The sequence below is a fragment of the Schistocerca americana genome, chromosome 3 (assembly GCF_021461395.2).
Source record: "Schistocerca americana isolate TAMUIC-IGC-003095 chromosome 3, iqSchAmer2.1, whole genome shotgun sequence".
Taxonomy (NCBI): Eukaryota; Metazoa; Arthropoda; class Insecta; order Orthoptera; family Acrididae; genus Schistocerca; species Schistocerca americana.
The window spans coordinates 256,387,217-256,402,006 of NC_060121.1; the positions used below are offsets into that span (position 1 = coordinate 256,387,217).

Below are 14,790 nucleotides of genomic sequence, written 5' to 3' on the forward strand. Positions count from 1 at the left end.
TTAGATGGCTCATGATTAGGTTAGCATAAGATGGTGCCATGTGGGTGACAATGCCTATACCACAGATCTGTTTGTTGGTGCTCCCTTCAGATACAAGTAATTATGGGTGAACATATAGGTGGTCATGATGACCAGGAAAGAGGTTGTAATTTTGGAGTCAGTCGGGCACTGGGAAGGTGATGTTCATTGGTGGAAAGGCCATAGGCTTTGTGGATATTAGTGTAGAGGGAATTAGCATTGGCAGTGACATGTAGTGCACCAGTTGGTTAAGGGACAGAAATAGTCGAGAGACTGTAGTGTAAATGCTTAGTCTGTTATGTAAGAGGGTATATCTTGAAAGCACATGTCTGAGTGCCCTTATCATGGTAACATTCTCAACATTTCAGTTCCAAAATTTGCAGATAGTTTTTTGTGCACACATACGTTCTTCAGCACCCAAAAAGAGTTATGATAATGTAGGTAACATCTGTGACATTGATGGTGAGATTTGAGACAGTAACGCCTCTTGACATGCCACATTATCTTTCTTTCTTCTTAGGTATATATTCAGTAAGAATTCATACCTTTATACTTCTTATTTACTGATGTACATGTTATCATCATCTTCTCCTTCTTTGTTTACTTTTTCTAGTCTGTAGCTTGTAATAGAAGTGTCTCCATGTTTTCCTTTCCCTCTCTTGCAAATTCTTATCGTTTAAATTAAATTATGCTGTGAACAAAGAGACTGGTTTGCATTTACACTAAAGAAAACACTAATAAATACATATTCACATATTGCATGTAACTTGGGATCTAACAAAGTTAGAAATTTCCACAAAAAATCAATTTGAGAAAAGTAGTTCAGATTAAAGTCCATAAATATATTATTGATTACAGCCATGGTTTCCAAGTATAGTGCAATTTTTACATTTCATTGTTGTTATACTTATTTTTAAAACATACAGTTTAGCAGATGGTTGTTTAAATAATTGTTCTGAGATATTTTAGTGGTTTGCTTCAGAAACAGCATGATAGGAAGAACCATCTGCAAAAGATCTTCTCTCGTTGGCTGCCAGATATGAAAATAATGGCACTAGATAAGTGTGATGAGGCACTGAACGTATTACGCCGTGCTGGAAGCCAGAAGCTTCGCTCAGTTACTTATCGTGACCGTCGGCCACATATGCTGGTGGAAGAAATAGAATTTGTTGCAGATTCACAGGTAACAACTTGTCTCGGTTTATTTTCATGTATTCATCTGGTTGTTTAATGTGGATCGGTACACCTGTATATGTATACCAGTTTTTGGCCCATGTTTGCTAATAATTGTATCATTATTGCAGTTCATATTAAATGTGGTGTATACTAGTGGACTAGATTGTAGCTTATAGCAGTGTTCTAAATTAACTACAGTTATACAAGCAAAGGTGGAACACAAGTAATTTAAATAATCATATGCCTTTGTTAAGATAGTAATCTTTGCTGCATGTTTCTTTTTAATATATGGGTTGTCCAAATTTCATCAAATCGGGAACATAATTATTCTAATGTTAGAAATGAAAAGAGTAATTTGGTTGCATGAAGCCTCATAGAAATCTAAAGCCAGAAACTTTATACACCCATTCATCCACATATCAACTCTGTAATTTACAGAAAAAAATAAAAGTAAGCAGGAAATGCTTTTAAATGCGTTTGTTTATGCCATTTGTCAAAAAATCTCTTAGTTTGCAACCATTCTAGAAGTTGCTTATTTTCATCCATGAAAACCAGAATGAAAAATATTTTGGAAGTTATTGAAAAGGTTTAGAACCATGGCCATTAATGAGTATTTACTGCAAACTGATAATCTATTTCCCCAAACTTCATACTTCTGTCATAATCTCCTGTATTAAAGCTTAACTTCTTCCTGTTTGTTCTGTAAGTTCAATAAAAGTTTGATCATTACCTGAGTTCAGTAACATATTAATACAAACAGATGAATTTTATGTGATTGTTCTCCCCATTTCAGGAGGGGGACCATGGCACATTGAAGGTGTCAGGATATCTGCGTGGTCATGCACTGTCAGTAAATGGTTTGCTTCATATTCCCAATTGGGGTGATTTCCAGATGGAAAAAATTGAGGCTCCATCAGACCCATACCCCATTTCTGTAGCCCATAAGAAACATTCAGAGTCAGAAACACGTTTACTGGAAGAAGCAGATCCATCTAAGCAGGTACATGTATAAATTGCTGCATTTTTGTATAATATTGTTTCCTATCCTTTCTTAAAGACAGAAGAAAATTTATGTTATAATCATCGGGAATTATTAGTGATCTACTTGTGTGTTTGATGTATAATGTTTTTAATCTGTTTGAGTTGTGGAGACCATCAATTGCTTTTCAGAAATAAATTCCACAAGGAATTTTCATTGAGGATATGGCAATTTATGTCTATTTTTAGGTTTTTTTTTTTTTTTTTGTTGTATCACCTGAAATGTTGTAGGGTACAAAGTGTTGAAACAGCTGCAGTTTGTATTTGACCTGTTCCTCTGCAGCAACGTCAAATTTGTGGAATGGTGGAGTTGATCAGTGTCTGCTGCCATTGTCGTCAGCCTGGGCGATGCATTGAAGAAGGGCTTGCTGCAGGAGCTGTCAGTCCTCCAATAACAATGTCACCTTGTCCATCAGTTGTGCGAATTGCATCGACTGAAACTTAAGCAGCTCACATAATGATACAGGTTTCTCATGTGGAATGGCCAAGCCCAGAAAAGAATAAGCAACAAGTTGTGACAAGAATAACCACCAAAAAAGAGCTCCCTCAAACTTAAAGCTAAACACTGTTCACTCCTGAAACAGGGAAAAAATAAAGAAATAAAAATATTGAATGGCAGTCCTCCATCGGAGGTGATCAGACACAGTACTGGAAAATTAGAGGGTGCCACTTCTGCTCTGGTAATACAGTTGTGGAGATAGTGAAGTAGTGCCAGAAAATAGAAGACAATAGAGCAACCAGCCTCTGCCACCAGTAATTTATTGTATCCATGATGGAGGTACAACAGATAACAGAAGACGTGAGTAAGCAGCACAGTTTATTCCTCCACAAAAGAAGACAGAAACAGAAATATATGTAACTTCAGTGACTCGACTAGTATTGCCACTGCTACAGCAGTTAGCAAAGTCTGTGGATGAGTCTGGTGGTCAGATTGCTGAATAGTAGAAATCACAAGAAATTCCAGTTTCAAGTAGAATTGAAGTTCCGATGGCTGACAAAAGTGCCTTTGCTAACAGCACAACATAGCCTGCAGCACCTCTCCTGGGCTCATGACCATATCGGTTGGACCCCAGATGACTGGAAAACATGGCCTGGTCACACATGTCTTGATTTCAGTTGGTAAGAGCTGATGGTAGGGTTTGAGTGTGGCACAGACCCCACAAAGCCATGGACCCAAGTTGTCTATAAGGCAGTGTGCAAATTGGTGGTGGCTCCATAGCAGTATAGGCTGTGTCTACATGGGCAGCATAGCCCACTGTTTCTGCAGGGGACTTCCAACAACTCGTTGAGCCCCTCCCATGTCGAGATGCAGCATTACGCTGTGCAAAAGGTGGTCTGATATATTAGGGGGTATCCCATGATTTTTGTCAGCTCAGTGTATGTGGGTCACAAAAGTGTTGCAAATAGAGTTAATAGTGAAGAAATACTAAAGCAAAATGTACTGCTTGATGCCAAAGTAGTAAGCAATAAACTTATTCCTTTAATTATTTTGTGGTGGTGTCAATGAGAGAAAGTATCAGAAAGGTTTGAAATTATGTGTAAGTTTATTGGAAGTCATAAAGTGCTCTCAATCTCAAATATTGGATGAACATAGTGTGGATAGGTAATTTGTGTGTGATGAGTTACGGTGCCTCAAGACATATACACAGTTTCTAACTTTAATTCTTAACTTATTATGTTAAACCTTTAGCATTAGATTATAGCTCTCAGTGAGTAAAGTATGACAGCATTTTAAATTTTTAAGTTCCGTTACTAAGTATATGAAACACTGAAATTTAAATTTTTGTTACTCAAAGAAGCTGTTAGATACACAACATAATTCTGGGACTGTTTGGATTTAGCCATGTAGGACTATAGATGGTTCACATAACCAAAGATCTTGGAAAGGTCATAGAATATACCTACAGGGGCCTCGCCTTAAACAGCAGCACAATGTCACTGGAATAAAGGCAGTGACCACTGCTTTGAGAATGTGAAGACGAATCTGTTATTTGTCAGCATAAAATCATAATTTCATATTAATGATATGATACCTCAAAGAACACTTGGAGGAAGGCACGTGGTATGTTTTGTTAGAATAAGTGGATTCGGTCTTTGCTACAGTTCATCCTCAGATCCATACTGTTCTGCAAAGTGCAGGAGTTTCATTTGTGGATATTTGTGGATCTGAAGGTGAGATATATAAAAAAAAAAGCCAGAACCACTTATTCTAATGAAACATACCAAATAACCCAGACCCCCACCTTTCTTTGCTATAAAACCGAAAGATTAAGATTGGGAGCTGTGCCCAGAGAGAGAAGTGAGTCATGTTTTCCAGCACAAATGGGGCAGGGACAGTAGCAACACAAAATAGTCAGTTACGAACTGATGAATTTTGTGCTGTGAGAACTCTCTACAATTTGTGTAGAAAAGAGTTTTTCCCTTCTACCTGTGCCATTTTTGATATTTATGTGGATTTTGTGGTTACAGTAGATGGATGTTAAACAAATACGTTTCATAAATAGATGGCGTAGTTATCAGTATTCCTACAAAATAGTTTAGTGAGAACTAGATTCTAAGTTTTGTTTGTTGCTAAGTTTGCTTCATTGTTCAATGATAGTTTTAGTTTTTACAATTCTTTGTCACTCTGTTTCTGACATCTTCGATAACACTGTAGGAGTCACTACTGAGTGAAAATCCTATAGATCCAATGGATGCAGAACAAACATGGCCCACTGCAGAAGAAATAGCTGAAGCTGAGAAGGAGCAAAAGGCCCAGCGGTTGGTTAAGAGAGTGCCAAAAGGCATGTCTGACTATCAAGCTGCTTGGATTCCCGACTGTGATGCAGGTGTGATATTCTTCCACTTTTTCCTTTTGACGTCCCAAATGTATTCTTTCACTGTGTGATTTGTTATTATCTGTTAGTAATGTTTTTGTGTATAATCCAAATTGTAAACCATTTTGGGGTCCTAAATTACAGAAGTTGACAGTGATGATGAAAGTGATATCAGTGAGAATCCAGCAATGGATGCTCAATCAGAAATGAGTTCAGAGAATGATTATGAAGAAAATGAAGATGAGTATGAAACAGTATCAGTGTCTGAAGCAGGAGAGGATGCTGAAAAATATGATGAAAAAATGGACATGGAGGAAGAAAAAGAAACATTAAAAAAATTAAAAGGTGTGTATTTCTCTACTTTATTCAGCTGTAAGTATTATTGTGCAGTGCAACTATGTTTACTGTGCTGTCACCTCTGCCTGCCATCATTGCAATTCCACAGCAATTTTTTCATGAAAACCCTTGATAATATTCTGCTACAGTGTTTTTAGTGCTATATTTATGTAATAAAAACATGAAACTAGAAGTGAGATTGAAGTGTTTATTTAATTGCCATTGTTGAGATGCATGTCATGAAAAACATAAAGTAATTAAGTAGTGTGTGCGACAGAATGTGATTCCAAAGAGTTGGGAATTATTTATTCTGTATATGGCAAGTGGATAACAGTGCTTGTGACAGAAGAGCTGAATAGATAACTCATACAAAGCGGTAGTTAGAAAGCAGTTTTGGTGATATGTGGTATGGTGACAGAAATAGGAAGTGGTCAGAGTGAAGATGTGGTTCACCATGTAACTGATGCTCTTCACTACTTACTGTAGAAAGCAGATTGTACAAAATAACTACATAGGCATGTTGCATAGGATTAATTTATTCAGGAACTTGATTCTCCATTTCACATACACGTTAAGCCTGAAGTTTGGTTAGAGAAAAAATTTTCAAAGTTGTTAGCTGTTCCTTAACATTTCAGATTATCATTATTATTTCTTTTCTTTCTCAGACGTTATGTCTGGTTAAAAATGGAAAGTGACGCAGATCTTGATCAAGCGTGACTTCCTTTTAACTGTACGGTATATGTTACATTGCATTTAGGAACTTTCGGGTAATTGAACAGGTATCAATAATTACAGATTTCTGTAGTTGTATATATAAGTTTGGATGTAGCTGTATCGCGTTGATGTACTGGTGGATATTGTGTGGTATGACTCCTGTAGTTGATGTATAATCGGTATAATGTCAACTTTATCCTGATGCCACATGTCCTTGACTTCCTCAGCCAGTTGGATGTATTTTTCAATTTTTTCTCCTGTTTTCTTCTGTATATTTGTTGTATTGGGTATGGATATTTCGATTAGCTGTGTTAATTTCTTCTTTTTATTGGCGAGTATGATGTCAGGTTTGTTATGTGATGTTGTTTTATCTGTTATAATGGTTCTGTTCCAGTATAATTTGTATTCATTATTCTCCAGTACATTTTGTGGTGCATACTGTGTGTGGGAACGTGTTGTTTTATTAGATTATGTTGTATGGCAAGTTGTTGTTGTATTATTTTTGCTACATTGTCATGTCTTCTGGGGTATTCTGTATTTGCTAGTATTGTACATCCGCTTGTGATGTGATCTACTGTTTCTATTTGTTGTTTGCAAAGTCTGCATTTATCTGTTGTGGTATTGGGATCTTTAATAATATGCTTGCTGTAATATCTGGTGTTTATTGTTTGATCCTGTATTGCAATCATGAATCCTTCCAACTCACTGTATATATTGCCTTTTCTTAGCCATGTGTTGGATGCGTCTTGATCCATGTGTGGCTGTGTTAGATGATACGGGTGCTTGCCATGTAGTGTTTTCTTTTTCCAATTTACTTTCTTCGTATCTGTTGATGTTATGTGATCTAAAGGGTTGTAGAGGTGGTTATAAAACTGTGCCGATGTATTTATATGAGTGATTACTTTGTGTATTTTGCTAGTTTCTGCTCGTTCTATAAAGAATTTTCTTAAATTGTCTACCTGTCCATAATGTAGGTTTTTTATGTCGATAAATCCCCTTCCTCCTTCCTTTTTGCTTAATGTGAATCTTTTTGTTGCTGAATGTATGTGATGTATTCTATATTTGTGGCATTGTGATAATGTAAGTGTATTGAGTGCTTCTAGGTCTGTGTTACTCCATTTCACTACTCCAAATGAGTAGGTCAATATTGGTATAGCATAAGTATTTATAGCTTTTGTCTTGTTTCTTGCTGTCAATTCTGTTTTCAGTATTTTTGTTAGTCTTTGTCTGTATTTTTCTTTTAGTTCTTCTTTAATATTTGTATTATCTATTGCTATTTCTTGTCTGTATCCTAGATATTTATAGGCATCTGTTTTTTCCATCGCTTCTATGCAGTCGTTGTGGTTATCCAATATGTAATCTTCTTGTTTAGTGTCTTTCCCTTGACTATGCTATTTTTCTTACATTTGTCTGTTTCAAAAGCCATATTTATATCATTGCTGAATACTTCTGTTATCTTTAGCAATTGGTTGAGTTGTTGATTTGTTGCTGTCAGTAGTTTTAGATCATCCATGTATAGCAAATGTGTGATTTTGTGTGCGTATGTTCCAGTAATATTGTATCCATAATTTGTATTATTTAGCATGTCGGATAGTGGGTTCAGTGGGTTATTATTATTATTATTATTATTATTATTATTATTAATTTTATTATTTACTTTGTGTCTTTTGAGTCAAAAACAACGAAATCAATATTCATGTATTTGGAGTTCAAAGAAAAGCAATGAAATAATGTGGGGATGTTGTACTAATTAATATTCAAGAAATTAAATAATAAGATATAGTGGTAGATTCATCATTTGTGAGTTTAACACCTTGAGTTCCAATCACGTCAATTGACGGGATGCGGGAATTTCTGTGGAGTGCCGATCACATCATTTAACATGATCTGCTTTCTCCTACTTTTAAATGTGAAATCACGTTTATTGACGGGCTCGATCAGCCTTCATTGCCGTACTTGGTACATGTAGTGTCCAAAACAGCTGACAGATCGCGTACATTTAGTTCCTCAAACGGCCGATAGATCGCATTCGCTGTATGAACCCACGCAGGTAGAAAGTGGCGTCTGCTCGTTGAGTACATAAGTAAATGGGCATGGCTTCATGCTCTCTTACAGATGACGAAATTTTGTGTGAATATTTATGGACTTAGGATACCAGTTTTCTGTTAATGGATGTAAAACCACAGATTATGAGGAATAAAATGTCAGTAAAACATGTTATTCATTTCCGTAAACTTTTGTATATTTTGTAAAACCTTACAATCATTAAAAATATAAGGAAAAAAAAAAAAAAACGAAATGATCAAAGGAGCTGCATATACATTTTCTGGAAGATGATGATGCTGGCTTTCATAAAAAGTTAGTACCACAACAAAATGTTGGCTAGTTTTCTGTAAAACAAATGTACAATATTAGCAAAAAATGCTGGCATTCTAAGAAATGACACAGTTTACATGGCCGGCAGCAAAGTGTTAGAAGTCACTATCTTAATATTTCTCAATCTGTAACTCAAAGAAACAATGTAAAATGCAACTAATGTTTTTTCTTATGTAACACCTAATAAATTAACAAAGAGATTGCAAATTTAGCGGGATGTATTAGAAGTTAGAGTTGGAAATAACACCTCTCCTTTACTCAAAAACTAATGAAAGTAGGATGAGAAAATAGTATCCATTTTATGTCACCAGATGCAACACAACCATTAGACAAGGGCTATAATGGTGTAAACAACAGATGTGATCAATATAATTTACAAGCACAGTTTACTATGTGACAAATTTTTTCATAATGAATTTCATTGTATTTTAGATGGCAACTAAAATTCTGGTTTCACAGAAAAATACAGCCACCCATCCACTGTCTCCTCCCCCCACCCCCCCCTTTTTTTTTAAAATCTTGCTTTATCAGTGTATAACGCAGCTATAACTTTTAGCTTAAAATTTATATGTATCCATTTCATAAAATTTTAGAAGCCCGAGAAGATAAAATTTTCCCTGATGAACGTGACACTCCGCAGGACATACCAGCAAGAACACGATTTCAAAAGTATCGAGGCCTGCAGTCATTTCGGACATCACCATGGGATCCGAAAGAGAATTTGCCTCAGGACTATGCTCGTATTTTCCAATTTGAAAATTTTGAAAGAATGCGAAAAAGGCTTTTGAAGGAAGATAATATGGAGGGAGCTCTGGTAAGTTGAAATGATATTACTGAAATAAATTACTTCATGGTACTGATGTCATAGCATTTTTCCTCACTTAATGTATGATTTTTCCTAAATATTGATAAGATATCATTGATCTTAAGTAAGGTATCTTCATTTATCAGAAAGTTTACCATACCCATAGCTTTTTATCTGACTTTGCGCAGCTGTAATATATCCCTCGAAGAATGAATGTGTAGTAATAAAATAAAGGTGGGAATTTAAGGAGGTGGGACCTGGATAAACTAACTAAACCAGAGGTTGTACAGAGTTTCAGGGAGAGGGTAAGAGAACAAATGGCAGGAATGGGGGAAAGAAATACAGTAGAAGAAGAATGGGTAGCTTTGAGGGATGAAGTAGTGAAGGCAGCAGAGGATCAAGTAGGTAAAAAGACGAGGACTAGTAGAAATCCTTGGGTAGCAGAAGACATATTGAATTTAATTCATGAAAGGAGAAAATATAAAAATGCAGTAAATGAAGCAAGCAAAAAGGAATACAAACGCCTCAAAAATGAGATCGACAGGAAGAGCAAAATGGCTAAGCAGGGATGGCTAGAGGATAAATGTAAGGATGTAGAGGCTTATCTCACTAGGGGTAAGATAGATATTGCCTACAGGAAAATTAAGGAGACCTTTGGAGATAAGAGAACCACTTGTATGAATATCAAGAGCTCAGATGGAAACCCAGTTCTAAGCAAAGATGGGAAAGCAGAAAGGTGGAAGGAGTATATAGAGGGTCTATACAAGGGCGATGTACTTGAGGACAATATTATGGAAATGGAAGAGGAGGTAGATGAATATGAAATGGGAGATATGATACTGCGTGAAGAGTTCGACAGAGCTTTGAAAGACCTGAGTCAAAACAAGGCCCCCAGAGTAGACAACATTCCATTAGAACTACTGACGGCCATCTGGTGAGCAAGATGTATGAGACAGGCGAAAAACCCTCAGACTTCAAGAAGAATATAATAATCCCAATCTCAAAGAAAGCAGGTGTTGACAGATGTGAAAATCACCGAACTATCAGTTTAATAAGTCACAGCTGCAAAATACTAACTCGGATTCTTTACAGACGAATGGAAAAACTAGTACAAGCTGACCTGAAGGAAGATCAGTTTGGATTCCGTAGAAATATTGGAACATGTGAGGCAATACTGACTCTACGGCTTATCTTTGAAGCTAGACTAAGGAAAGGCAAACCTACGTTTCTAGCATTTGTAGACTTAGAGAAAGCTTTTGACAATGTTGACTGGAATACTCTCTTTCAAATCCTAAAGGTGGCAGGGGTAATATACAGGGAGGTAAAGGCTATTTACAATTTGTACAGAAACCAGATGGCAGTTATAAGAGTTGAGGGGCATGAAAGGGAAGCAGTGGTTGGGAAGGGAGTGAGACAGGGTTGTAGCCTCTCCCCAATGTTATTCAATCTGTTTATTCAGTAAGTAGTGAAGGAAACAAAAGAAAAATTCGGTGTAGGTATTAAAATCCATGGAGGAGAAATAAAAACTTTGAGGATCGCCGATGACATTGTAATTCTGTCAGAGACAGCAAAGGACTTGGAAGAGCATTTGAACGGAATGGATGGTGTCTTGAAGGGAGGATATAAGATGAACGTCAACAAAAGCAAAACGATAATGGAATGTAGTCGAACTAAGTCGGGTGATGTTGAGGGTATTAGATTAGGAAATGAGACACTTAAAGTAGTAAAGGAGTTTTGCTATTTGGGGAGCAAAATAACAGATGATGGTCGAAGTAGAGAGGATATAAAATGTAGACTGGCAATGGGAAGGAAAGCGTTTCTGAAGAAGAGAAATATGTTAACATAGAGTATTGATTTAAGTGTTAGGAAGTCGGTTCTGAAAGTATTTGTATGGAGTGTAGCCATGTATGGAAGTGAAACATTGACGATAAATAGTTTAGACAAGAAGAGAATAGAAGCTTTCGAAATGTGGTGCTACAGAAGAATGCTGAAGATTAGATGGGTAGATCACATAACTAATGAGGAGGTATTGAACAAAATTGGGGAGAAGAGAAATTTGTGGCACAACTTGACCAGAAGAAGGGATAGGTTGGTAGGACATGTTCTGAGGCGTCAAGGGATCACCAATTTATTATTGGAGGGGAGTGTGGAGGGTAAAAATCGTAGAGGGAGCCCAAGAGATGATTACACCAAGCAGGTTCAGAAGGATGTAGGTTGCAGTAGGTACTGGGAGATGAAGAAGCTTGCACAGGGTAGAGTAGCATGGAGAGCTGCATCAAACCAGTCTCAGGACTGAACACAACAACAACAAAATGACTGAACTTTAATATTCCAAAAGCTAACTGTTAGGATACCGAACACATCACAATGACCTCAGCAGGAGCACATTAAAAAGCTTGAATAAATACAATTTTAATGTTCACTGGTATTAAAACTCCTGCTAGGCTGAAGATGGCTTCATTACCTCCTATTTTTGGATGTCTTTGAGTCAGGCGCACAGTTGTCATTGGAGAGCAAAAAGCTTGGTGACGGCAGACCATGACGATATAAAGTATAATACAGCAGATGCTTTGCATTATGCAGAAACAGTAATTGGACTATATAATAAGAAATTTAGATTGCAAGGCTCGGCTTGTTAATGCAAATGTGTATATAATAGCGTAGTGATGGTGCAAAATTGACTCAGTACCAAACCAGTCGCTTCCCAGTGTAGTAAAATAGCTGAAAGGTAAACAAACTCTGTATACGTAATTAGTAAAGGAGTATGGACCAGTTGGCTCTAAATAAAAATATAAATGAACATAAATAAAATCATTGTTATAACTAAAATTACAGAGGACAAGGAAATGCATCCTTACTCAGGGTGCATACAGCCTGAGACAACTGGGAAATCTGGGAAAAATCCAGGAATTTTTTACAATTTCTGAAATTTTTCATAGTTTTAGTTTTCAGTTAAATTTTTGTAATTTTGATTGGTAGAAGCTGATATGCCAACAAAGAATTTTACTCTAGCCACTGCTGCAGAATAATACTGCAGCAATGAAACAAACAATGAATCACAGTGCACACACAAGTGTCTGTTGACAGCAAAATGTGTCAAAGACTGTGCAGTACTTAGTAACAAGGAACTGCTTTTGATGCGTCTTTCTCATGGGCCTTGTTTTGATGATCTTGATGTCCCAACTTTTAACATTTCTAACAGCTCAGAGGAAAATATTGCGAATGGAGGCTTGAGTGTTACTTTCAAAGTAAATTTCCGTTCACGCAAGATAAATTGTTACGTGTAAGAAACTGTGATGTGTTTCTTAAATCACACACAGCATTAGACTTTCATTCAAAACTTAAAGCTGAGGACCAGCTACTTAGAAAAATTTTGGGGCCATAAGACCAGCCATTTATGTCGTTATTTAAAATTTTGCTGGCACATTTGTGTTTGATGTATCTGAAAGGGAACACACGCAAAAAAAGACCAATATTATATGTGAAAGCTTAGCTTTCCTTGTAGCTGTACAGTGGGTCCAGACCCCCCCTCCCCATCACCTAAATCAAATTATACATGAGCTGGTTGCTTGTAGTAACATAGATGAATATCTACACGCTACCATTAGTCAGCAAGGCCAGCTAGAGATTTAAGCGATAGTTTATGCATAAGTTTGTACCAAGAAAGAAGAGAGGGACTGGCTTTGGCAAGTTAAAAATATGTATCACTACTGCAATAGCCTAATTACCTATCTATTAGCAGTTTAATGTGAACACTGGAGTCATTAATTGGAGGCTGGTAGGACTTTTGGGCTGAAATGTTTCAGTATTTCACGAGGCAGCAGAGCGATAAATATCATTACAGATAACATTAAATTAAAATCAGTGTATAAAAGTACACTTTGATTTGTCTGCATTACCCAAAAATCGCATTGGTCAACAAACTATCACCCAAACGGCCATGGTTGCATTTATATTGCTAAGTACCATCCAATCTGATCACAGGTGGTAACTCAGTTGTGAAAACCAATTCCAATCCAGAAGGATGGGGAAGGATTTGTGAAGAGCGGAAGAGGTATGTGATGACAGCACATTCTATAGTTTGTTCATTTGTAAAAGAGTTTTTTCAGCAGGCTGCTTCTCAATTTAGGGGGAAGTGGCAGGGTCAGCTTGGTGCTGTAGGCCAAAGCCAGTTCTTTCTGAATTCCTTTCCTTCGTAACATATTTCAGTTCCATTAGAGATCAGCAATTCTGCTTAAATGAAACGAGCTGCATCAAAGGCAAACCGAGCTCCTCTTTGGGGACTTCTGGCTTAGGCTTTTGCATTTGTCTGCTGGGACCTTCTTTCATGCAGAAAATGATCTTTCTTACATTTGCAAGATGTTGCAGATGCATAAGTAAATTAGGAAATTTGGGAAATGTAAGGTTGAATAATTCCAGATCCTTTGCATTTTCACCACCAAAATTTGTTCTACCTTCTCTGTCAAACAGAGATCTTATTATTTCAAAAGTCCTTTCAGTAATAATGAAGGTTTCCCAAAAAGTTAGTTCCCATCTGCCCCTGGTTGTTTCCTCAGCTCAAAACCATACTTAAAGAAGAGTGCAAAATGACCTTGGAGGGTGAAGCAAGATTGGAACATGACTGCTTCTTAGTGGTTTGCCAAAATACAGTTCTCATAAGTGACAAGATTATATCCCCACTTGGTGAAAGCTCAGAGTTCATTTTTGAATAAATTGGTTTTTGTTCTTTATGGAAATTTACAGAATAAATTAAAAACATGCCTTTCTGTAAGATTGTCTTTAACAAATCGAACCACCATCCCCTTTGTCAAAATCCTGGCTATGCCCTTCCCATTAACTTTTCCTATTTGTGTGTTCGCGTTACTTAACAACGATGTTACTATTAGCCGACTACATCACGTTTTCAGTTGAATAGGTACGTGGCATGATGGAAACTGATTAATAATTGCTTGAATAATTGGAAAAATTGATTGGAAAGAATAGTTGAAAGAAATTTGAAGGTAATTTATGAATCTGTGCACAATCCTGGGTGAACTTTAAGTGAAACCAATATCAGCCTTTAAGTGAAACCAATATCAGCAGACCTTTAATATCAATATATTCAAGGTCAAGGAACACTCCTCCAGATACTGCATAAATTCTTCTTGTCTGCACCGAACCTCTTGATGCAGGATCTCGGTGGTGAGTGAAAAGACGAACAGATAGGAGTTGACCTCTTAACCATGAGAATAAATTTTGCTTTTCCAATTACTTTTTATAACACTTTTAATGAACAGTTGAAATTCACATTTTTAACAATGCTGGGATGATGGATCCAAGCATATGTCCGTACGCTACCACTTCTCGAAACAAAAGGGGTGAAGATACAGGAATTAATAAACTGAAGAGTGTATTTCTTACTTTGTGTCATACAGGTATTTAACGATGTATCAAAACATTATCCTTACCATAAAACAACTCTTTAATTTACCTTTGGCGATGTCTGTAACTCATTCACTATACATGTAGCTT

General features: G+C 36.7%; 1 protein-coding gene across 1 annotated transcript in view; it reads left to right on the forward strand.

The window, feature by feature from the left end:
- Positions 1-14,790, forward strand: part of LOC124605433 (pre-rRNA-processing protein TSR1 homolog) — an 86,682-nt gene that overhangs the window by 50,941 nt on the left and 20,951 nt on the right. The window contains exons 4-8 of the mRNA XM_047137098.1: positions 1,001-1,201; positions 1,988-2,194; positions 4,889-5,060; positions 5,193-5,393; positions 9,068-9,288. Of these exons, the coding sequence (XP_046993054.1) occupies positions 1,001-1,201; positions 1,988-2,194; positions 4,889-5,060; positions 5,193-5,393; positions 9,068-9,288 (1,002 nt within the window). The remainder of the gene's footprint in view (positions 1-1,000; positions 1,202-1,987; positions 2,195-4,888; positions 5,061-5,192; positions 5,394-9,067; positions 9,289-14,790) is intronic.